Consider the following 27,210-nt stretch of genomic DNA (forward strand, 5'->3'; position numbering starts at 1 on the left):
TCACATTAAGAGACAATGATGAGATGACAAAAAGAAAACAAACCAATATTTTGGCCTGATTTGCTCTATTCCTCTAACACAAACAAAACCAGTCATAATACTACAACTTAATATCTCTACACATACACATAACATTATTCCACCATCTCCATCATGTTCTGACTCTGGTAAATTTGCTGTCAACTACTTCTGTTCATTCAGATGTGTGAGATTTTGGCAGTTATGACCTTGTAGAAACATGTGTCTTGTTATCAACTGTCTATAATAGAGTGGTGAAAATATTAGGCAAGGTGATCCACTCATTTTAATGAGTGATTAAAGTTCCCAGAGAGATAAACTATAGGTTAGAAATAGTAAAGTCAATGCAAAAAACTCCCTTGAAATTTCTCCTCAGGTATATTAAAATGTGATACACTGCATACATAATACTGTTTAGTAAATTATGACTATAAGTCTTCTGTTATAAAACTAAGAGACTATCATCTTAACATAGCTGAAATTGTATTACCTATAAAATGCTATCATATGAATCAAATTGTGGAACCCAATGTTTTATTTGATTTTTAACTACATCACACTATCAGAAGAAAGCCAGGCACAAAATCATGTGACCCATGCACATTCCCTACTGAATACACAAACACATTTTGTCTCTCCAAATAAATATTTGGAGAAGGCAAGCTTCATTTTCACAATCTGGCTAATAATAAAAGTTTAAATGCTGAGATTCAAAAAATAAAAGGATATACAGTTCTAAATGTAATAAATTAATATAAAGACATATTTATTAATAGCATTGTTCATTCCTCATCCTTCTCTGTGGAATGTATTTGTTCTCTACATTTTAGTTTGGGGGTCTTGACAAAGGGGTAGAATTGAGATCCAGTAGGTTCTTAAACTGCTGAATAACGCACCTCACTAGGTATTATAACAAAAGAGAATTGGTTTCTTACATCAGTCTTCAGATTAATTTAATGACAGAGGGCTTTTGTTTTCTGCCATACACATAGTGCACGTGCATTTTATAGAAGGAAGTTTAGTGATTTACATTATTGTTAGTGAAAAGTACCAAATTGGAGGTGGGATATGATGTAGTCATAATTTGAAATACTATCGTATGGGTTCTCTAAAGACTCTACACTAAAATTTAATTAGTCACTTTACAAAAAGCTGTTAAATTTTTAAAAAGCAGTTATAAACACAATAAAAGTACTGAGATGTCAATCATGATACCTATTCTTAGATCTAGGACAGAACATACAGTAAAATGGTGAAATGAGTTTGTTTCATGAGGTCATAAGCATAAAAGAATATCTGACAAACAAAGTCACAGACACAGATGTAATTTGAGATCAAAGAATAATTTCTAGTTCTGTGCAACATCTCTCATTCTCATTCCAGGCTTCTGAGGAGTAAAGATTCGGATTAATTTGATGTGCAAAAGACAAAAGAGAGAGGGAGAGACAAATCCTAAAGGGAATTCCTTCTTGGTAGTATTAATAACATTTAAAATTATATCTTAAATAAACAGGTAAGATTATAAAGGCAAAAGCCAAATATTAATCATTATGTAAAGTCTTCTAATTACATTAAAATGTGAACTGAATGTAATGTTCAAGACATGGGGTATTTTTTATTCAATTAAATCTTTAGCAGGGGAAAGAAAAATCTTTTTTTGTTTAATACTTGATCAAAGTATTTAAAACCACATTATGTCCGTTAACACTTTTGCCTAAGGAAAATGAAATGGCGTCTTGGGAAATCAAAGATGACAACAGTTTATGTTTATGAAGGACTTACAGCATAGTGGACAGAATAACACATACAAAGATGATACTAGAATAGTAATAGCTACAAGTGAAATACGTAAAAAGTACAGTGGGAAACGTATTTGGATGTGAGGATAGAAGAAATAGAAGAGTTCCAAGCCAATCAGAAAAAATCTTCCCAGTGCAGCCGGAACCTGAGTAGACAGTGAGAATGCATAAGAGTTTGGTGAGTGGATAAGTAGACAGAGAACTGTCTATGCAGAGGGAAGAGAACTTTGACGGCTCACAGATGCTCAAAGACCATACTATCTTTGAATGTTGGGGCGGGGATCCAGATTGGTGGGAGAGAGTTTGAGCCCATTTGAGATCTCCTCTGACATATCTTTTCTCTTAATCTATAACATTTTTAATTATTAGTTCAGTTTTCCCATAGCATCCCTGTGAACACTTTGCTGCAACTCTCATTATTTTGCTTTATTGTTTTGCCAACTCTCATTAATAAATAAGACAGAGAAAAGTACAGAGTTCACAACTGTACAAGTTTATGGTTTTTCAGTTTGAGCACAACTGTGAAAACATCACCCAGATCAAGAACTACAGTACCACCCATCCAGAAGCCCCTTCATGCCACTGTCCAGGCACCAATAATCCCTCACCCCTGCTAACCCCTCCTGCAAGTAAATAAAACCCTGGCTTCCAACATCATCAATAGTTTTACCTGTTTTTGAAATTTATATAAATGAAATGCAGTACATATTCTTTCACGCCTACTTTCTTTCCCTCAAGATTATGTTTGTGAAATTCACCTATATCATATATTGCCATAGTTCATTCATGCACATTGTTGTGTAATGTTCCCCTTTATGAATGCATCATCATAAAAGCTTATTTATCCATTGTAGTGTTGACAGACATCTTTGCACTGTTTCAATTTGGGACTATTATAAATACTGGTGCATTTCTGCACATGCCATTTGTAGAACATGTGTACTCAATTCTGCGGGGCTTATACCCAAAATTGGATTTACTGGATCAATAGGTTGTATAAAGTACTTGTACTGATTTATATTCCAACCAGTAGTACATGAGAGTTTCACTTGCTCCATACTCTTACAACCACTTGAAATTTTGATTATCATCTTTATGCTGAGTATGTAGCAGTTTCTCATTGTGGTTTTAATTCACATATTCTTGGTGACTGGGTTGGGAAGATGCTCATATTTTCATATGATTTCTGGCCATTATCCTAATACCAAATGGCCTAAATTCACTCTTTTGCATACTATTGTTAATGAACTTAACAGGGCTTCCAGCCACCATCACTGTCAACTGACAAAGGGAGTGTGGAGGCTAGCAACTGCTGAAGAACATTCGAAGCAATTACTGATAGCAGTATGTCTCCAGGAAATAATTTTCTTCCTTCCTCTTTTCTTGTCTTCTATTCATCTTGATTCTTCTCTTATTCTAATCTACGTGCCCACCCTATCTTTCTTCTTCCCTTCTGTGTTTCCGGTCCAAAAAGGTCAATAAACAAAAGCCAATAAAAAGTGTGCAAGTACTGTCTAGAGAGTTCAGTAGATCACTAACAAGTTTGTATCTGACACTTAGATTTCTTACTTGAGGGTTGTCCAATTTTTGAGGAGCTTTGTTTGTTAATTTTTTTTTATAAATGAAACAAGTCAGCATGCTTGACTATATATTTGAAAATAAATGGATCATTCACCAAATCGTAATAGGATAAATATAAATATCTCCTTTTTTTATAACTTATGAACAATGTTCAATGAGTATTTTAAAGAAATATCAGAAGGAAAATGGAAAAAAAAACCAGATTCTCTTGTAAAAAGAGAACAATAAAAGAAGAATATACACAAGGGTGCTTTATTTCACTTTCCCTAAAGACCAAATACAAGTCACATTCGGCAAAAATAAAGTAGTCATGACCTTTTCCCTCTTCTGCATGATTAATTACTTAATGTCCTATTAATTGGAAGATGTGGCTGAATTTCAAACACTTTCATTTTCGGTGCATACCATCCTGTACTGTAACCACCGATTAAGCTGTTCATCAAAGGTGAGCCAACAAGGTCATCTGAGCAGTATCTCTTCAGCTATTCATTATCCATCTTCAATGATAATTAACAATGGTAACATTTCCATAAATCAACATCTTTCTGATTATTCTCTGATGATAAACAGTCAAAATGTGTGCATCTCAGCCCACCCCTTTTAATTTTATATTGAAAAAATTCTAAATATACCACAGAGAAAGCTCAAGTGAAATATTACAGAAGTTTCTTTAATTAAAATGTACGAAGAAAATAAGGCTATGTATCTTTCAAAGAAAAACAAACCTACATACAAAACTAAAGTAGCCTGCTGACCACATAGGGGTCAGACATAAGAAGCAAAGGGTTTCAGCCACCTACTACCAATTTCTTCTTCTGGCAAGAAAATTATGGCTCAGGTCAGCTTCAGAGATAACCATTTATTTGCCTACTCAGCCATGCAAGGTGACAATTTAAACAGAAAGCAGATTTAATTCACCTTACTCTCAATACACGCATTACAGTGTGGACCAATAAAACAACTTTTCAGTAGATATAATTACTATTTTCCAAACCATAATGTGGGAATGTAATTTTTAGGTTTGGTTCGGTTTACTTTGTATACTTGCTGTGTGTTGTTGTTTATTCTTGATGTATTTAACTTTTTGGCTTTTTAAATCATATTGGTTAGTAAATGCAGAAATGCTATTGGTAAAATATGCTTCTTTGGTTCACTTGTATTGACATTTTCATCTGCAATATCTATGTCTAAAACGGTCATATCTAAAATTCACTCACTATAGGAAGGTCTTTCTCAACTTGTAGAAAATTATTTATAAAGTATTTTTAAAATAACATAATAAGGGTACTGAAAACCTGTGTTAAAACTTAAGGTATTAGTAATAGATAATCGGCCTATCAATTACATATGATTATATCTTACTACACAGCATATTAATATATTACATTTTTAAACATTAGATTGTATGCTACTATATACACATGATTATATAAAATATATATTTATAAATTGTACTTATTTCTAAATATTGGAAGTAAAATAGTTCATGCTTTTTACAATTGTATTTTATTATTCCTGTTTACATTTTCAATTTTTACAATTTAATAAGTTACTGCTAAACATATATACACAGAGCTTGGAATTAGTCCCAAGTTAATATGTAGAATTGAAGGCACATATTCTAGTCTGGTAGTACTAATAAATGATAGTACTATAAAATGATATGTACATATTATACCTTATGCTAATGTGTTTTTCACAAGTAAGAGAAAACACAATTCAAACTGGCTTAACCAATAAGAAGATGTATTATTTCACGAAACCAGAAATCAAGGGACGTATTTTTGTCTCCTGGCTGCCTCTCCCCAGAGCCACTGCCATGCTCAAGAGCAGAGTGACGATGAGATAAGTTTTCTCCCCATCATGGAAAAGAAATCCTTCCTTTCAGTCTGATTGGACTAAAACTATATAATTCAACTGAGTAGTATGAAGTGAGCTGATCTTCATCTTATATTATTTTTAAAGTATTTTGTTTGTTCTGCTTTTATAGGTACCCCCCCCCCTTGATTTTGTTTCCATTTTGCTTCTTTATTAAATTGAAAAAAAAAAAAACCACACAAATACTTCTATTTTTCCAATCAGAGATAATAACAAAGATACAGTGAGCATTCTTGAACACAAGATTATAGAAAGTTATCGAGGAAAAGTCAAAGTCAACAATAAGACTCTGAGATGTGGTGAAGTAGCCTGACCACAGTAGTTTACTATAACAAATAACTGTGTTACACCCAAAGCAAGAAAATGCTACATATTCCAAAGCCATTCGCCCAACATTGGGAACACAGAATGATTCTCACCTTGAGGCATCTCAGGTGGCAGATAATGAGGTTCTTGGGCACTAACATGTACCCATTCGAAGTCATCATATAGATCCTGGTGGTAATCACAGGCCCCTGGACCATCATCAAAAGTACAGCCACCTGAAAGAAGAAGAGAAAGATTACCATTACATTCTACACAGATTTGCTAAAAATTGAGAATGTGCTGGAGAAGGAAAGATTATATTGAAATATGTAAAATGGCACTCTTAATAATAAATGGTACTCCTGTTTTTGACTATCCTCATTAAATTTTCATATAAAATGAATTTCTATCAGTAGTTGCTGTTTGAATAAGAAATAAGTTTGAGCCTCAGAAGGAAGGCTGAGGCGCAGATTTTGAAGAATAAAAAATAGTAGAGGGGGGCGCCTGGGTGGCTCAGTCGGTTAAGCGTCTGACTTCGGCTCAGGTCACGATCTCATGGTTGGTGGGTTCGAGCCCCATGTCGGGCTCTGTGCTGACAGCTTGGAGCCTGGAGCCTGCTTCAGATTCTCTCTGCCCCTCCCCAGCTCATGCTCACACTCTGTCTCTGTCAAAAATAAATAAACTTAAAAAAAATTTTTTTTTAAAATAGTAGAGGACACTTGTAAGTAAAGCTTCCCTGAAATATACAAACCACCTAAAATCTAAATAGATTGTAACAACTTCAGTGAGGAGAAGGGGAGAAAGGGAATGAGTGAAAATCATCTTCTTTCATAATGCAAGTTCAAAAAAGGTGAAGTTAATACTTAAGACTTACCAAATTCTTTGCTTTAAAAGAACACTTTGAAAGAACATTTGAAATAGCAAATAAAACATACAAAACTTTATGGTGTCTAAAAGTGTTTGGGGTCAGTGATACATTCTTCCACACTTTATCTAGATTACTTTCATAGAACTTAAAAGGGAAAAAACTAAAACATAAACCTGATCAGATTAGTCGATCATCACTATCACCTCTGCCACTTTATTTAATAACTTTTGTTTTTGTTTTTTTTTTAATGGAGGTACCCTTTCCCCTTTACATCAGTCATTTTCCTGGGTTTATTCTCAGGGGTAATTTTTTGGTATAAGTGGAATGATTACTTACTTCTGCTTCTCAACCTACATATACAGGCACACAAAATTCAACATACTTAGTTTATTCAACTCATGAAAATAAGAACTGGCCTGAATGTCTAATCTTAAAAGAAAATGGATTAGAACTAATGAAAATTCAGCAGTGGGTTTAATGAGAAAAACCAATAACCTATCTCCTTTCAAGTAAGTTATTTGTTTAGTTTCCATGGGGATCTTTGTGAAGAAAATCAGTGAATTCTCTGACCAAACAGCAGACTTACAGAGTAGTAAACTTCAGGACTATAAATGCTTCTCTGCAAACAAGGAATTCACTTTTTTTCATCAAAAGTTTGTCAGTGTATATATGAATACAAGTACTTGCCAATGACAGAGACAAGCCAGAATCACCAGCAAAGAAGACAACATCAGAGATGTTCAGATGACATTATGGCCCTAATAACCTTTTTTCAAAAGCAGAACATGTCTGTGGGCATCATGAATCATTCTTATGACTACATCAATCCTTTAAAATAACCAAACTTCAGCAGCTTGAAAGCTTAATAATGTCTTTTAAATATGCCCAAAATAGCCTCTTTATCCATGCTTTCATGGAAGATGATGTACTTCTTAATTTAAAATTAATCAATGAAGAAAGGTTGCTAGGAAATGCATCTTCACATAGCAAGGGGAAAGTTTTTCCCAAAATATAATTGGCTATCACAAACTCAAAATGACTTGCCGCTTTGGAACACATGCCTTCAGGGCCCCCACTGCCCTTTATAATAGTGTGAATGCCCTCTGTATGTAAATTTAAACTACCAGTGGAACCTACCTTGCCTCATTTGGAAGACAAATGACCTTAATTGCTGCCCTTCATAGCCAATGTTAATTTTAGACTCCAGGATTCTGATTAGCAATAACCACTACAACTATCTGTACAAAAGAACTGGGTCAACCCCTACCATTTGTTGTTGCATATTACTGCCATATCATTCAAGAGCTTTGGAAATAGTTACTGATCCACTTGACTTGATTGATAAGAAAATTCTTAAAAGATGATTTTTTATTTTACAGCTTACAGTAAATTCTAATCTAAGAGGTACCATGTATCTATTTACCACACATAGGACATATCAATAAATTGTTTGTGAAAGATTTTTAAATCTTTTTGTATTTTGTATTTCAAGGGTAAGTACTAATGTAATATATTGAACTAGATAGGAAATTTAAAAAAGCAAGCAAACAAATAAAAACTGTTCCTAACCTGATGAATGGTATAGTGGCATAGGCAGACATGGAGTGAAGGAAGGGGGATATATATATAATAAATATATATATTGTAGATATATGTATATATCTACACACACATACACACACACACACACACACACACACACACACACACACACACACAGTGTGTTTGTTGTCTTATGAGGGATGGTAACAGTATGACCAAGGTCACAAAGAACACAAAAACAAATGAATTGGCTACCTATACCAAGGTTGGTTAGGGAAGGCTTCATGGATCTAGGCCTATAAAGATGAGTAAAGACAATGCTGGGCCAAAATGGAGATGGGACTAAAACTAGAGAAAAAGAAAGAGCAAAGGCATGCAATTCTAAAGAAACATGGGATGTTGGGGGATCTCAACTATTCTCAACAATTTCTTTGTTTTGAACATGTAGGGGGACAAGGAAGAAACAAACCGTAAGAGAAACTTAACATACAAAGCAAACAGAGGGTTGCTGGAGGGGTGTTAGATGGGGGGATGGGCTAAGTTGGGATAAGCACTGGGTGTTATATGTAAGTAAGGGATCACTAAATTCTACTCCTGAAACCATTATTACACTATATGTTAACTTTATTTAAAATAAATAAATAAATAAATAAATACTTTTTAAAAATAATGAAACAAATATTAGAAAACTAAATATGAAAGATTTTAGATATAAAATTTTTAGATTTTATTCTGTAGTTGTATTGAAGCCATTAAATGATTTTATTCAGGAGTAAGGCAAAATTCAAGCCATGCTATAAATAACAACAACAATAACAATAGAAATAATAACTCTAGGGGCGCCTGGGTGGCTCAGTCGGTTGAGTGACTGACTTCGGTTCAGGTCATGATCTCATGGTTTGTGAGTTCGAGCCCCGTGTCGGGCTCTGTGCGGACAGCTCAGAGCCTGGAGCCTGCTTCAGATTCTGTGTCTCCCTCTCTCTCTGTCCCTCCCCCACTTATGCTCTGTCTCACTCTGTCTCAGAAATAAATAAACATTAAAAAAAATTAAAAAAAAAAAAAAAGAAATAATAACTCTAGTAGCCATGCAGAGTTTAAAGAGGAATGGAGCAAAAGGGAGGTAGATGTTTGGTTCAGCCTTCCAACAGATAGGACATGATATATCTTGAGATAATCCCATTACATAACAATCCTGTTTACCATTTAAGGCTCACTAGAAAGTCTAACAAAGTCTTCTAATACATGGTCTTAAATACACATGTTCCTGAGTTTAAGAGATTTTTATACATAGCATTAATACCTACTTAAATGAGAAGTATCTCGGTAAGTTTCTAATTCATAAAAACATAACTCATGAATTTAAAGTTTCTCTGAAACTAGATGGCAGAACAAAAGGAGGAAATCCTTAAGTGATGTTCAAGAACTTTAGTTAGGCAGAGGGAATGAGAAATGAGTAAGGAAACAGCTTATGTTTCAGTTGTTGTATTTGCCACAAGTAACTACAATGAGTATCCGCAAATCATGTCAGAGAAACAGCAGCCACAAGTTTCTTGACCCTTGGAGTAAAACTACTTCTTTAGTGTCATTTCACAGATTGCCAATTCCTCTATAGCCATCAGTTAGCTAAGGGACAGACAGATCTATCACCGCAATGGTCTGCTTCCACAACAGCAACCCACTGATGGGGCTTTGCAAACTGTTCACCTGAAGAGAAAAATCAAGCTCATTTGAATTTGCCTGAATTTCTTTCCATTCCGAAGCTGCTCACTGAAAGAACTGGTACTGAGAAACATTAATATCCCAACCCCAAAACTCTACTGCCTCAACATCCAGTATTTAGATTCTTGAGTGTTTATTTAAATAGATGGTGGCAAACTCTATGAGAGAGCATGGAAATAGAGACCCTCTCTGTGGAATGCTGAACTCGAATCCTTTCTGACGTCAAACTTTTCCATAAAAGCCACTGTTGGGTTCATTTAAAACAAAGTTAAGGGGCGCCTGGGTGGCTCAGTCGGTTGAGCGTCAGACTTCAGCTCAGGTCATGATCTCATGGTTTGTGGTTTCGAGCACCACGTCAGGCTCTGTGCTGACAGCTCAGAGCCTGGAGTCTGCTTCGGATTCTGGGTCTCCGTCTCTCTCTGCTCCTCCCCTGCTCGCTCTCTATCTCTGTCTCTCAAAGATAAATAAAAATGTTAAAAAATATTTTTAAAAAAAGAACAAAGTTAAATAGGTGAAAAATAAAAAGTCAGTAGAGCCCTGGACAGCTCCGAACATTTTGTGAAAGACATTGTTTTATTATTTTTAATTTTATTTAAATCCAAGTTAGTTAACATATAGTATAATAATGGTTTCAGGAGTAAAATGTAGTGATTTATCACTTACATATAACACCCAGTGCTCATCCCAACAAGTGCCCTCCTTAATACCCATTACTCATTTAGCCCATCCCCCCACCCACCTCCCTTCCAGCAACTCTCAGTTTGTTCTCTGTATTTAAGGGCATTATTTTAAAAGATATTGCACTAGGATCTCCCACATTCTGTCCTCCAGGGCACCCATGCAGTCATAATTTTCTCACTGAGTATAACAGCAAGAAACATAGAGGATTTTCTTTCGTGGCTCTTTACTATATATATATAAAGAACAAGCTTCATTTAGTTAAAGGCACAGAATATTGTTCTTTTTATTTTCTTAAATAGTTTGGAATATACAAGGTTGTTTTGTTTTGTTTACAGAGAGAGCAGGAGCAGGGGTAGGGGCGGGGGGAGAGAGGGAGGGGGGAGAGGGAGAGGGAGAGACAGAGGGAGAAGGGGAGAGAGAGAGGAGAGAGAGAGAGAGAGAGAGAGAGAGAGAGAGAGAGAGAGAGAGAGAGAGAAGCTTAAGCAGGCTCCAAGCTGAGCCCCATACAGGGCTCGATCTCATGATGAGATCATGACCTGAGCTGAAAACAAGAGTTGGATGCTTAACCAACTGAGCCACCCAGGCCCCCCAGAATATATAAGATTTTTAAAAGAGGAAAGTCCTGGACAAAATATGTTGCCAAATACAACATCCTTAGTACAGTTGTTTTATGATCTTCAAAAATGGACAAACTAATCTTTTCCAATTGTGAATTAAGCTGTGTTCACAAATTTGCTCATGTAAGCGATCAACTTTGGAATGATCTTTCTTCTGTTAAGAACACAAATAAGGATTAATTCATGTTACCTGAGGACACATACAATACTGAATTAAACTCTAAATAGATCATCTCTATCTATGCTAATCAGAAACCATAATGCAAGTTAACTGGTATAATCCCCAGAACTCATTACAAAGAAGCCAACACATTTTTACACAAAAAAATTCAAAAGCATAAAAAAGGAACTTATTACTAAATATCTTAAATGTAATGCCATTTATAATCTGGGTCAATAAGCCTATTCCCAGAAAAACAGATTATTAGAAAAAGGGCAAAAATTGATGCCTTTATATAAAGTTCATATTTCCTCTGAAATCTACTGGGATATCTTAATAGGTCTTTTTTTCCTTTCTCTCAACTTTACACTTCTGGGAATTACTAAGGATTGACAATGCCATGATCAATGTTCAGATATCTTACATCTACAAAATAAGCAATGTTTCTTCTCAATTTAAGTACTGAAATTCAAATAAGAAAAAAAAAAAATCCAAACAGATGCAAAGTACGAATGTCTCTGAGGACATAAGTATGAGTCATGGGTCATAATACATTGCTCTGGTTCAATACTTAAAATGATCTACTGAAGAAAAATTAGAAAATTTATGAATTAGAATTCCTTAAAAGACCATCACTTCAGATAAAAAAAAAAATCTTTTGTCCTGCTGGTAATTACTGGTAACTAATTAGTATGTGAAAATATTTGAGCCTAGCTCCTTTATAAAAGAAAAGAACATGAAACACATTTGTGGAAATCCAAACCCATCATTTATTGATAGATACAAATGACTCTTAATGATGAGAGAAGAGCTCATTTCAAACACACCCATAAATTATCTGATTGTTCATCCCTAAAGTTCCATTTCCAGCCAAGAATATATGTTTAATATATATAATCCAACATTATTTAGCTTGTAAGACTTCTATTCAAATTGTCTATGATTCAAAGCAATGCTATACTCCATCTGACTGAGTAATCTTCCTTTAATAAGAGTGACTTAACCAGAATACAATAATAACCCAAACTCACTCCCCTCCATCTTCCCAGAGGCAATATTAAAATCTCTAAACTTCAACTGGTAAAACTTCAGTAATTTCAAGGAACTGGCAAACACCACCACTCACGTGGTAGGAGAGATGGTTTCTAGATATGGCAAGAAATAAAGGCTAAGCACATGCACAGCTTTGCTATTTTACTTCTTTGAGCTTCAGTTTCTACCCTAATAAAATCAGGACAATAAGAGCCATAGTACAGTTGTACGAAAATTAATGGCAATGCATAAAAAGCCCCTAGCATGTAGCAAGTTTTCTTCACAGAGCCCTTATTTTCTCATGTCCCATTCTTGACACTTTATTATCTATATATGCCATACAGATGCACACTTATGCACATATCTAAGTGCTAAACCTAAATGAGAAAGGAACTTATAGTTTCCATGTAATTTACCCAAAAAGTCTAAAGCGTTTCCGTAAAAGCAGTATTACCATATTACCATCATCAGATATGCTTACAGTTAGGAAGTACCTTCCTTTAGATCAGAGGTCAATAAATTCTATCTGTAAAAACAAGTGAATAAATATTTTGGGTTTTACAGGCTGTACCATTTCTGTCCCAACTATATAACTCTGTCATTAGAGCAAGAAAGCAGCCATGGACAATACCTAACAAATGCATATGGCTGTATTCAAATTAAATTTTATTTACAAAAATGGCTATAGCAGACTGGATTTGGGCTGTGGGCCACAGTCACCAATCCCTGGTTTTAGATCACTCCATCATAAGCACTCTTGAAAATTATAGGTAGTATATAGTCTGATTCAAAGCTTACACCCAAGGATCTTTGATTTCGGCACCACCTCCATATGGCTCAATTTTTTCCCCATATATCAAGATGAGGTCCACAGCCAGGAAACTAAACTGAATGGAGATTGAATAACAGAACTACATCTGAAATCAAATTAGATTACCTGCTGGGGCAGAGATTCCTTTCAGAAAGTTAGAATATGGAAAAGCTGGGGCTCCTGGGTGGCATAGTCAGTTAAGCATCCAACTTTGGTTCAGGTCATGATCTCACGGTTTGTGAGTTCAAGCCCTGAATCAGGCTCTGGGTTTATGGCTCTGTGCTGATGGCTCAGACTCTGGAGCCTGCTTCAGATTCTGTGTCTCCCTTTCTCTCTTTGCCCCTCCCCTGCTCTCTTTCTCTCTCTCTCTCTCAAAAATAAATAATTATTTAAAAAAAAAGAATATGAAAAGGCTAAAGACACTTTCAAGGTCCTCTAAGTCTTGTTTCCAAACTTTTAAGACACAAAGGGAAATATATTTTACATTGTGACTCAGTATATACATGCACACATGCATGCAAATATTTACATACAGAGTATGTGTAAAAAAACACACTTTTTCAAACATTTATTATCTTTTTCTATGGATCTCTAATCCAGTGCTCTTTCTAGAAGTGAAATAAAATGAAGAGTAGTTGCATGAATCAGGGAAGTAGCTTTGGAAAAAAAAGGCTAACAGTCCTTTATCTCAAATACATGTGAGTACGTGTCCACTGTGGGAGGAGACTCAGAAGACAGTTGCAAGCAATCCAAGTTTTCTATACCTAATTTCCAAGTCTCAAAGATAAGCCTCTGTGACATAGGCAGTCCTGACAATATGGATGTGACTTTATCAAACCTCATTATGGAGCTAATGGATGATTACATGCCAAACGGCCATATATATGATTTCACACATGAAAAGAGGTTTATTTAAATACAAACGGAATATATTAATGAAAGGCACCGCACAGTAGAAAAAAATAAAATTGCCCAGCCACAGAGCAAGAAACTATCAGAGCTAAGATCTGAACCTGGGCACTGTGGGTTCTTTACTCTTAACCCCTACACTAAATGGCTCCTCAAAATCAGGTGAGATTAGATATTTTCAGAATTATCTAATACAGCTCCCTCCCAATGGTCAAATCTTCATGACATTACTCAACAGAGAGCACATTATCTATCCCACCCATATGATGGCATGGTAGTACTCCGTTGTTAGAGAATAAACTATAGTAAACTTTGAACCACATCACACATCAAAGTCTCTCAGGTTTGAGGTCACAGATAGGAAAGGGTCGCTATTGCACCGACCTGCAAACGCCTAGCTGATTAACTAGCAACTTTGGCAAAGAACGTATTCAAATAGCGTGATTTAAGGCTTAGAATTTGTATGTTCATAACATTCCTATCATCCTTGCTTGCTTGACAACCTTTACTTTTCACCTGATCTCCCCCAAAGCATGTAAAAACAAGTAGGATTTCTATCTTTGAAAACATGCAAAGAAATTAAAAGCAATTTGTTCTGGCAATTTTTACAGTAGCCTTCACATTAATCTTAGTTTAGAAAACACGGTGTTTTTCCCCAGATCATTAATGTATTTACCCAAGTTTCTTTTCCTATTTTTTATCCTTTTATCTATTCCAGTAAAGCCTCATCTTTTTTGCTTAGTGTTAGATACACAATCTAGACAAACCCACTGAACAAAGTAATGGAGAGTAAATGTACTGAAAAATAAAATTCCCAACTGCAGCCATATTTACATTTCGGTAAAATTGGAAAACCACCCAAGCTCACATTTAAACATTTCTTTGCTTTGTTTTGTTTCTCATAGAGGGATTCCTGGTGGGCTCCACCTCACCCATATCAGACACATCCTGGTTTACTTCAGCCATTGCTCCAGACTCAGCTCAAGCATGATGGGTAATAGATCATTTTTCATTTATGAAGGGAGTTCTGTGAAATGCAGAAGCCATGTAAAACAGAATTCTGTAACCCAGCCTCCCCAAGGAAGGGTAAAGATCGGCTCTGAGGCTTTGAATTTAAAGATTTACATCAGATTGGCAAAGGAATCTTAAATATACTCAAGCACATTTTTAAGAAGGTCAACAATTCAGTTTCATAAGACTTTCAAATATACTTCAAGGAAATGATAACCAACTAATTCAGGTAAGTAATTAAAATGCATCTCAAAAGTAAAAAAAAAACATTATGTTGCTCATTAATATGAAGCTCCTTTCCTATCAAAATCTTTCTAGATTTGGTGTAATGTATGTATAAGGCATACAGGCCAGTGTTCAGGTTTTTCAGTTTTAAAACACATTCTTAAGAGCAACAAGTTATGGTTCTTCCCACCATTATCTGTATTTAGAAAAAGGAATTTGGATATCAGCATTTCAATCAGTCCATAAACTACTGATACTGGAACGTATTAACCGATTTCTCTCATTCAAAGCATCATTTCTACAGTCAGTTTGGCCTCTCACCAGGACCACAGCAAACAAGCCACTCAAACAATAAACCACAAGTAAATCACTCCATGAATACTGAGTGATGTCAGAAACCATGTTGTCAGGACTCTCTGCCCCTTCCCTCATAAAGTAAGCATTCTCTGGGCTTCAACCAGAATTGTGATAAGAATGCTACCAAAGTCTTTACCAGCACCAACTTCTGACCGAATCAGCGGCCGCAGCCTGAATCACAATAATTTCCTCTTCTCAAATTTCCTTTCTCAAGAGAGTGCACATGGTTACCGTTTAGTGGAACCACCACATACAATAACGATTTCTCAGGCAACAAAAAACACTGCTACTCACAGACACTTAAGTGATACGTAAGACACTGGTCATTCCGACCTAATGGCGAGAGTCTTCATTGGGAGAATGTTGTGTGAGGTTTTACACAGGGCCTCACCAAGATTTAGGCCTGCCTGTATCTTTGTTTGCTCATCTCTATACCAACAAAAAGACAACTTGGTTTTGCTCTCCCCTCCCTACTTCCACCTACTGCATAGGAATGCTGTGCCAATTAATCTTAAAAATCTCTCCACAAGATCCTACGACATTAAAGCGAAGAGCTGTACACACTAAGGTAGCATTAAGCTAGAGTTTTAGTTGGGAAAACATCTAGGTGAGATCCTTATTTTTGTTTTACACTTACATGAAATTTTTCAGGTAATTTGACCAATAATTTGGAGGATTAAAAAAGGGAAGGTGAGAATACAATAATATCACATCATTCGTGGGCTTTCGTGAAAAAATAAAGTAGCTCTGTGGTAATAAATTCGGTTGTATGTCTGAAATTCATGCTGCCACTGACTCTACTCCCCAGTAGAACTCCTAAAATGTAAACTACCACAATCCAACTACTCTTACATAATAAAAATATTTTACAGATGTTGACTCTGCCTATATTAGAATTTCAGATGAAATTCAAAAATATTAAAAAGTGCTTCAGTGCAAAAAAAGAGGTCTGGGCCTGGAAGAATAATTTAATAGACATAAGAAGTTACCTTTCTTTCGCTGCAAACTCAACACAGATCAGGGGCTCCTGATGCCTGTGAATAGTAAGTATGACATCTACAGACGGGAAATAGCCTTGTCTCATCAAATTTAGATTGGCGGAAGCATTATATCCATTTATTTAACATTCTTACTTTAATTGTCCTTCCAGTTCTTCCTCTAAAACATAATGACTGACTTTAAATCTATCTAACTGCACAGCTTACTGATAAAGGCAAACATATTTCTTCAGAATGAAACATAAAAACCTGGAAATTTCTAATTTCAAATATGAGGGGGTGAGAAGCTGGCAAATAAGATTTGAATAATAGATTAAAGGCAGTAGCAGTGTGATGAGCATTTAAAGTCTAGAATCTGCTGTTCAGTAGGACAGCTTTCCTGCCTCACTTCTCAGTTCAAGTCATCGCTTTTATTTTGGAATTTTCAAATCTCTAAAAATAGATCAAATAAAAGGCATTATTACATCATGGACATCCTAGCAAATAATGAGTACAAACAAACTGCCCTTAATTAATGTTTCAATAAACTTAAGATAAGCCTGTCATGCTCACTATCCAAGTAAAGACAAATTACAACAAAAGTGTGCATTTTTTTTGTCCACATCATTTGCAAAATGTCAAAGGATTGATAATATGTAGTATTGACAGTACATGGGATAACAAAGGAGGACAAAAGGTACTTTCTTTTAAGGGGACAATTTGGTTTTATTTATCAAAGTTTTTAATCACTTGCCCTTTAATTCAGCAATTAAATTTACCCTACATAACTGTTCACATATGCGCAGTCTGGAGTCCTACAAATACAACCCAGGACTACCAACACCCCCCAAAATGAAAAACAAATTACCTATGGGCTTTTCAACGACACCCAAAGACAACAAGACTATCTCCAAGCCCACAGGGCCCTTACAGCAATCGCGCACGCAGATAAAATCACAAACTTTGGACTAATGAACACTAGTAAGGTATTATCGTAATTAATTCACATGAGGAACCTAATGCTGAACATTATCAACTGGTGAAGATAAAAGCCAACTTTCACAAGCAATATAGAATTTAGCAATTATTTGGCAAATGTTTAGACAATAAAAATAACCAAAAGACATTATAGAGGTAAGGAAATGTTGAATCAACAGCACAAACAGTAAGAAGAAAGTGTCATAGGACATTCAAGGATATAAAAGTATCCGTTCCTAGCTACTAGCTCTTTGAACTAGCTATTTAGGCAGATTGGGAAAACAAACACAGGGAAACCACTTATGAGAAGTAACATTTTATGATAAACCATTCAAGATAAGAGTGATTATAGCAATAGCATTGTAAGTCGGCCAAAAATAAAATTATCTAGAAGAATGGCTTTGAGTATAACTTCCTAGTATTTTCCTGACATTTAATAACATAACTTAGCTCCTTTTCACTTATCACTTCAGCAACTTCAGACCTCATCTGAAAGTACAACCACAATGCAAAATAGACTAAGGTATAATAGAAAGCTAAACATGTCAAAAGCATTTCTGATACTTCATCTGCGAAGGACAGGTTTCTAACTGTATCAGAGAATGCATTTATGTACATGTTTCCACGTGAGATGCTTGGACCATGATTGGGAGTATCTAGCTACTACTCATAACTGTATTTAATTCAAACATTTTCTAATAATCTATTAAATCTAATAAAATAAGTAGAGTAATCTGATAAAATAAAATCTATTCCTGGAAACAGCATTTTCACTTTGTGGAATACAATGCCATCAACTAGAGATATCACATGATAAACTTATTTGAGGAAATAGAAAAGGATCCTCCAACTTCAAGTACCTTCCTAAGTCCTCTTATCGCTCAATTTCAATTTTACTTTTAGTCTACAATTGAGATGTTAACCTAACTTTCACTTAGATCAATACAACACACAAAGGAAATGGGGCTGGAGGAACTAGGGCATGAAAATCATGGTATAAAGCAAGCAATCAGCTGATATTCCTAGTAGTTGCATTTGACTAAGACTCTTTCAGGAGATACTCTATAAAATAGGTAACAACAGGAGAAAGGGCTGTTGGGTTAGATAACTTAGGTGATAGAGACCTGAAGCAATGAAAGCATCCCTTGGGGGAAAGAACAGAAGGAGAGAGGGGGTTGTGCTGAAGACCAAGAGACTGAACAATCCAGAGGTTGGAAGGGGGGAGGGGAGGGGGAATGAGGCCCAGATGGACGAAATAGTGGATAGTGGAGTTTGTGACCTCCTCAATCTAAATGGCAAAGTCCTAATTCAAGCATAATTGGCAGACCACTCATAATACCATGAATTATGTAAAGTTAAGAATTTCTAGAACTGCCTGTATATACACAGCAGGTTTTCAGATCAGCAGGAGGCATTCAGATTCTTGCTCAACAGGTTTTAACTTACAGCCTGTTGAGGACTACCACATCTAAAAGGACCTGTGTGAAGTTAGGAACCCTCTTCCTGCTGTGATCAGGTCAACAAGTAAATATCCCTCCCCAAAATGAGAATCATTCATCCGTTTATGGGATGCCACAGTCCACCTCCACCCTTCCCCTTAATAATCCATGAAAACGAATTGCTGTGTTTCATATTAGGATTTGTTTTTCATGTATTGAGGTATCTTGTAAAACAGACTTTTTGCTGTGGAAATATTAGCAATAACATGGTCATGTTTTCAAGAAAAATTATTTCTACCAAAACATCGAGAAGCATTAAAAGTTAGTGACTGGTCACATGGCTTTGCACCAAGCTGCAGCAATGTCTACAAAATAGTCTTGAACTGGGCTATCTGTGACTTCTTTAAGACCACAAAAGCTCAGTGAGTGAAAGGCTATCAAATCTGACTCAGTGGCATTAATTACACCTCCAAGGGTGAAGCGAGAATTGTAGGAGTTGAAGAATAAAATTTTATAGTACTATAAAACACTAGTCTAGAAGTCGCAAGGGAAGGGAACTGCGGGGTAAGTAATTGAAGGCAGGAGAGTTGACTTCCTGCCCAATCACTAACTTGGCTGAGCCCATAGTGGTAAAACTTTCTTCCCAGCCTTAAATTTATTATCACAGTAACAACTACAGCCTCCAAAGAAAAGCAAATGAACACACTCTTCTTCTTAAACATTTAAGATACAAAGTAAATCTCTCCAAATCCTGGGGTGCCAAGCATACCATACCTTTTCCAAATCTCAACTTTACCATAGAGAAACATTAGATCTAAAGCAGTCAACATTATTGTATACACTATACACCAAAACATACAAATGTGTTTTCAGAGCAAGGAAAAGGAGATTTTTAAATTTTCCACCCCTAAAGTGAAAGCAGTTTTATTTCAATCCTACAATCAAATCTATTCTTTACATCTGAAGCTTCAACTAGATCTAAGTAACAGCATTTTACAATATGTGTCATTTGGTATGCAGTTCTGTTACAATCTTTAGATGCATTAGAATTCACAAACAAAACTCAGAAAGGCTTTATGAATCTCAAAGGGGATTAATGAAAATATTTAGTCAGAATACAAACAAAGTGCAACGCCAACAGTTATTATTAACATGCAAAAAATATTTAACAGAGTTCACAGCATATCATACTACATAAACATTAGTATTTTTTAATTAAAAAATCACATATATTCTTACCAAAGATAACCACTGCTGCTAACATTTTGGTGTGCTTTTCTTACTACGCTTCCCAACTGTTGTATTTTCTAAATGCTTATTGATAATATTTAGGAAAGCCATTCACTTTTTTTTTAATGTTTGTTTATTTTTGAGAGAGAGTGAGAGAGAGAGAGAGAGAGAGAGAGAGAGAGAGAGAGAGAGCGCGAGCATGAGTCGGGGAGGGGCAGGGAGAGGGAGAGGGAGACACAAAATCAGAAATAGGCTCCAGGCTCAGAGCTGTCAGCACAGAGCCCGATGCGGGGCTCGAACTCACCAACCGCGAGATCATGACCTGAGCCAAAGTCGGACGCTCAACCGACTGAGCCACCCAGGCACCCCAAGGCATTCACTTTTTTAAAATTTACAGTACCCAACCATTCTGCTAATGCTCTAATAATGTTACAGTTGATGTTCCTGGAACTTCTAAGTATAAAGTAATCTCTAAATAATGCTAAGTTTGTCCTCCTCTGCGTGTGTAATTATTTAAATCCCTAGGAATTCCTTAAACAATACTAGCGGTGGTGACGGCGAACAGATGCTAATTTATTAATGCTCTTCCTATTAGCTGGAGTGTTCCTCATTGGTTAGGTTCGTAAGTCTTTCCACTCCTCTTCAAAGCTACTTGAAAAGGGATATTCTTGAGGCACAAGGCAGGAGAGTAGTGATAAAAGTGGTAACAGGGTCAGAGGAGGAAGAGAAATTGCTGTCACGTCAGCACAGGGCAACTGCAGCAGCCGGAAGCTACAGCAACCATAACGGCTGATGATCCTCAAGCGGCCACGAGGTTCCAGGCATGCTTCAAGAACTTTATGTGAAGTAATTCATGTAACCCTCACAACCACAGCAACCCAAAACGGTGCTACTAGTATTATGTTCATTTTACAGATGAAGAAACTGAGGTAAGCTTAGTGTACCTGAGGTTAAGTGATTACTTCAAGTCACACTGCTAGTAAGGCACCGATCCAGGATCCAAATCCAAGCAAAGTTGGTATTTCTGGAACTTCCTTCCAATGGATGGAAATAAGCACTTCAAAGGGACGAGTAGCATCAAACTTGAGGAGAAAGCCGACAAGCACGCCACCAGGTATTACCAAATAAAAATACAGACTAAACAAGCAGCCGCAAACTGTAGGCCAGATACCACGGTGCCCTACAAACACTGGACTGAAACAACACATTTTTGCAAACGATGGAAAATCACAAGAGTTCCCTTAGGAAAAGCAGATTTCATGCTCCAAACGCTCCCATGTAGCCAAGTAATGGCTTCCTCTTGGTTCAAGAATCTCACAAACTTCTCAAGCCAGTGAATTTTAAGGAACCGATTGGCATTAGCCGTCTTTCACTCCCTTGTCCCCGTTCCTTCTCTGGGAGAGGGGAAGGAGGCATAGTCTCATTTTAGCAGCTGTGACTCAGCTGTCTACTCTACATGCCCACACCAGGAATTTGGACATCCTTTCAGAGATGCCATTTACATGAAATTGTTGGGAGAGCAAGGATCCATGCCTCTCTCTGTTAGCATCTATTTCATGTAATAAATATTTTTAACGCAGTTTATTTCAACATGTACAACCCCTACATTTCTTCAGTAGTAGACTGCATTTAATTTACTAGAACTAGTTATTTGAAGATGGTGACTATATTTAAGCCCGCCTACGTATCCCTAAAGCAGGACAAGGCAGGGACATTCTAACCTGACTCCAGATAGAGTTCAAAGCAATCCCATAAAGAAAGAGAAACACAATATCAAGGGTATCTGTCAAGTGTCTATCTGCATGGAGTGCTGCTCACTGAGTATAAAAAGAACATTCATTTGTACCTCAAGGAAGTCTACCTTAGTATTGTTTCTTTTGTTTGTTTGTTTGCTTGGTTTTAGGAAAATGCAGGGCTCCATTTGTTCTAAATGCTCATTTATTTAAAAATGAAGAAATCTGAAAATGTGAAGGGTTGCAAAAGATCCTGAAGGCATTGAGTACAATTCTCCACCCAGTATAGGAATGTCCTCTAGGGTCTCAGGACAGATGGTCTCTTTGCATCTGTTTGGATATTTTCACACCCTTTATCTTAAGGCAGGACCGCTGTGGTATCAATGGTATTCAACCATGATGGCTTTGAAATCACTTGGCCAAAGGGATTGCAGTGGCAGGACGCTTCTGAAAAATTTAATCTTTTCAAAGGCTACACTCTTCTGAGTGCAATGCAACCATTAGACTTGAGAACTGGAAAGGACTTTAAGGATCCTTTAAGCAAATGTAGCTTTTTGTTTAATCTAGACCATAGTCTAGGTTCAGTTAAGTAGGAAGGAGGTCTATAGGTGCACATATGTGATGCTTAACCTATAACAATCCCTGTAAAAGGATTATCCTTCCATTCTGAGCCAGCTTCTCAAAACAAAGCTTCATTTCCCTTGACATTTTCGTATTCAAACTGATACCCACTTGTAACTTTTCTCTTTCCATCTTATTTAATTCACCTTAAAAACCCTGATCCAAAAGCAAAAACAACAACAACAACAACACAAAAGGACTAATAAAGTTAACAGGTCACTAAAGGAAGCAGAAACTATAGTACTGGGATTCTGGTGTCCCTTGGTCACAACTTGGATTAGCCTTTAAGAGGGACAGCATAGAGAAACATTCCATGTGATATTCCCCAAACTCTAAAGCACAAGCCTATTCATACTAAATATATTTGTAATATTAAGCAAAACAAATGCTCACAGGAAAAGGCCACAATTTCTCCAACCTTTACTATATTAAGTATCAGAACGACGAGGGACATCAAGATTTTACCCAAATCAGCTCCTTTTCTCCAGGTAAAACAAGTATCTTAGCTTCCATTTACACTAGGGACTCTCTAAAGTTAATGGACTTTCCCAGACTCAGCATATGATGAAAGAGAGCCTCTATCCCAGGGCCCTCCCTCCTGGAGTGTTTTTGGTTCCTGATTTGCACACCACCCTCCAATGCTTATTTATTATTCAGCTTGCCTCCACCAGCCAATTTAGTTGCTGTTGTTTTGTTTTGTTTTGTTTTGTGTGTGTGTGTGTGTGTGTGTGTGTGTACAAATGAAATTTCCTGAGAGTGGAAGATTTTTTAAAGATAGCAGATTCTGTACGTTATTAACCCAGTTTTTTTCTATTTTATTTATTTACTTTTGGGACAGAGAGAGCACAAGCATGCCAGTGAACCAGCGGGGGAGGGGCAGAGAGAGAGGGAGAGACAGAATCAGAAGCAGGCTCCAGGCTCCGAGCTGTCATCAGCTGTCCCAGCTGATGCGGGGCTTGAACTCACAGCAGTGAGATCATGACCTGAGCTGAAGTTGGACACTCAACAGACTGAGCTACCCAAGGTGCCCTATTCACCTAATTTTTAAAAAAATGAATCAAGCACACGAGAGATTGGATTGCTTTGCCACTACTTATTTTCAAAACCTCATCTTCTGAGGGGAATTAGTTCCTTTATTGCTCTGCCCAGTTGATCTAATGCAACAGAGCCATTTCTAAGCTTTTCAAAATGCAGTTTAGAATATTAGAAACCAAACACTTCAAGAAAAGATCATATTTTTTTTAAAAAGAAGGAAACCTAAGTATTTTTTGTAAATCCCATATTATATGTCAGACAACGTAGGGGGTACTTTCATCTACTATTTACAATCACTTCATTTCATTTTATATTATTGAACTTAATATTTACAAATGTTAATGCCTATCCTTTTTCATCTAACGTGAATATTTAATTTCATTTAATATTTACAAATACTGTAAGTGAACCTGTTCTCATTTTACAGTTCAGAAAACCCAAGAGGCAAAGGATTCATCGATTTTGCTCAGGACACACGGCTGTTAATTGGAAAACTGAAACCTGTATCTGTCTGATAACAGAGCTTGTGCACTTTTCAATCCCCCTGAAAAACAAAAGCAGCCAGGCTCCCGATGCCATACGGCGGAATGAGGACATGACAGGGGCTCTTCGAAAGCACACAGTCTAGATGAGGTAAGTGGGACTAACCTAATCTCACTGTTTCTCTGATAAAATGTTTCCTTTCTGCGCACTTGCTCACATGATTCAAGAATCAGCACGACATGGCAGAGCTATTCTCAGCATGTCACTTCCCAAACCTCCATCCCAGCAATCCCAGGATTCTCTAATGCCAAGGCTTCCATGTGTGTGTCTGGGGGCGGGGGGGGGGGACTTTCCTTTAAGAAATATTGTGTTTAATCTTTTTTTTTCTTAAAGGTTTATTTAATCTGGGAAGAGACAGACAGACTGTGAGCAGGGGAAGGGCAGAGAGAGAGAGGCAGACACAGAATCTGAAGCAGGCTGCAGGCTCTGAGCTGTCGGCACAGAGCCCGACGCGGGGCTCAAACTCACGAACCATGAGATCGTGACCTGAGCCAAAGTCAGACACTTAACCGACTGAGCCACCCAGGCACCCCAGGAAATAATGTATTTATTCTTAAGAAAAATCTGGGGGCGGGAGCACCTTGGTAGCTCAGTCGGTTAAGTGTCCAACTCTTTGATTTCAGCTCCGGTCATGATCTCATGGTTCATGAGTTTGAACCCCCACATCAGGCTCTGTGCTGACAGTGTGGAGCTTGTTTGGGATTCTCTGACTTCCTCTCTCTCTCTGCCTCTCTCAAAAGTAAATAGGTAAACTTAAAAAAAAGAGAAAAGAAAAAGAGAAAAGAAAAGAGAGAAGAGAAGACAAGACAAGAAAAGAGAGAAGAGAAGAAAAAAGAAAAGAAAAGAAAAGAAAAGAGAAAAGAAAAATCTGGATGAGGCATCATATAAAGACTTGTGCTTATGGAGCCCCTGGATGGCTCAGTTGGTTAAGTGTCCCACTTTGGCTCAGATCATGATCCCAGGGTTCATGAGTTCAAGCCCTGCGTCAGGCTCTGTGCTGACAGCTCAGACAGACCCTGGAGCCTGCTTCAGATTCTGTGTCTCCCTCTCTCTCTACCCCTACTCCATTCACACTTTGTCTCTCTCTCTCAAAAATAAATAAAGATTAAAAAAAATGTGCTTAATGTGCAAGGCTGCAAGAAAATTGCCACAATTAAAGAAAGCTTTTCCTCTTAAAGAACAATGGCTTAGTATTTTAATAAGTACAAAAGAACTGTATTCGTATTTCAGCAGTGGAAAAGGTGCCATTTGAGACATATATTGAGAAGAGAAAAAAAAAAAAACGTTTTCACAAATCACTCTCACAAACCACTCTGGCAGAGATGACTCTTGAGGATAATTTCCATTTGTCAACTTCTCTTCTCTTCTGAAAGGACAGACTTGAGCTAAAGAGGAGTATCTGAAACCAAGAGGCCACAGACGAGTCTTGCAGAAGAGAATGCCATGGAAAAAACAAACCTTAATCCAGTAATGGTCACAATTACAGTTATGTTATGTCCCCATCTATAAAAGACTCTGGATGCTTATTTGCTCAATTACAGTGGCTTGTGTGAATATAGCAAGATTCATGGCACATTGGAAGGTTTTAATAAAAACTATTGCAAATAATTGAAAATATAAGATGAAAAACTTCATTCTCATATATGATTTTTTTTGTAACTTCGTTGTACTACATTTCTGATGGTTAGGTCTAAATATTTGGAGCTAATAATATCTTTACAGGTGACCTCAGAGCTCAATGAATCTGGTGACCAGTAAAGAATTCAATTCAACAAGCATTTATTAAAGTACTGGTAGTACCAGTAGGTAATGCACTAGATACTGGGAATACACAGACAAAAAAGTGCCTGACGTAAAGGGGGTCAGAGAAATATAAGTAAATTGTAATATGAAAAATATACATCACATGTACAGCAGCAGGATAAACGATTAATAAGCACTATACTCAGGTAGGTGGTGGTCAAGAAAGACTTCACAGAAAATTGACATATGAACTAAGTTCTGATGGAAGAATGAAGACCAAAGAAAACAGCTAGTACTAAAGCAGAGATGACCAAGATTGGATTAACTTTGTTTGGGGGAGGGGTGCCGGTATTAGGTTTAAGAGAGGGATGCTGAGAGAAGAGCCAGAGAGATATACAATACTCAGTAACAACTGCATTGCATGTCTTGTCGAGTATTGTGGACTTCATTTATAAGTTAGGGACACAAGTGAAATTTATTTTAAAAAGATGGCATTGGCAGTAGTATAATGAACACACTGTAGAGGGCCCCACACAAGGAAGAAAGACAATATTTAAAGAAGTGAATGCAACAATCTGAGTGAGAACTGGTGAAGGTAACTGAGGTTTAAAACCAGGTCTGCTATTAATTAGTACAGTGGTATAGAGACATTTCCTTTTTTGCAAGTGTTAGGGGAAAATCACACAAAACTACAAATTACTACGACTCATTTTTTTAAAGAAAATAAAAATCAGTTTATATATTCAGTATGTCTTGGCTATCCTTTAGAATTAAAATTAGAGGGGTGCTAGGTGGCTCAGTCGGTTAAGCGTCCGACTTCAACTCAGGTCATGATCTCACCATGGTGAGTTCCAGCCCCATGTCGGGCTCTGTGCTGACAGCTCAGAGCCTGGAGCCTGCTTCAGATTCTGTGTCTCCCTCTCTCTCTCTCTCTCTCTCTGCCCCTCCCTGGCTCACACTCTGTCTCTCAAAAATGAATAAATGTTAAAAAGAAAAATTTTTTTTAAAAATTAGACAAGAATGCACTGACACACAAACACATACGTACGCATGCATACAGACATGCATAAAAAAAGAATAGGTAAAAAATATATCAGTATTTCTTTCAGAATAGTGGAACTACAAGCTTCTTTATATTTTCCAATTCCTAATGAATTATTTTTCTTAAAATAAAGATGTTATTTATTCTTTCCACTTTCTAAACTAGGAGGAGAAAAACATTTTGAAGCAAATGTGAATTTCACATCATTTAGTAGATATTTACTAAGTAAAGACAAATCATATATATTTATATATCCTGTGAAGCAGAAAATATTATCTAAAATTCATATTTTCCTCTTTTCTTAATAGTACTCTGGCATGCAAAGAAAAAATAACCCCTTTTTTTCCCTTGGGTT

At 36.6% G+C, this 27,210-nt stretch overlaps 1 protein-coding gene across 12 annotated transcripts in view; it reads right to left on the reverse strand.

Annotated features, from left to right (window-relative positions):
- The window catches only part of PTPRK (protein tyrosine phosphatase receptor type K), a 566,426-nt gene that overhangs the window by 425,332 nt on the left and 113,884 nt on the right, over positions 1-27,210 (reverse strand). For all 12 annotated transcript variants that reach the window (XM_058735205.1, XM_058735208.1, XM_058735206.1 and 9 more), the window contains exon 2: positions 5,696-5,818. In XM_058735205.1, the coding sequence (XP_058591188.1) occupies positions 5,696-5,818 (123 nt within the window). The remainder of the gene's footprint in view (positions 1-5,695; positions 5,819-27,210) is intronic.

The sequence above is a fragment of the Neofelis nebulosa genome, chromosome 6 (genome assembly GCF_028018385.1).
Source record: "Neofelis nebulosa isolate mNeoNeb1 chromosome 6, mNeoNeb1.pri, whole genome shotgun sequence".
Lineage (NCBI taxonomy): Eukaryota > Metazoa > Chordata > Mammalia > Carnivora > Felidae > Neofelis > Neofelis nebulosa.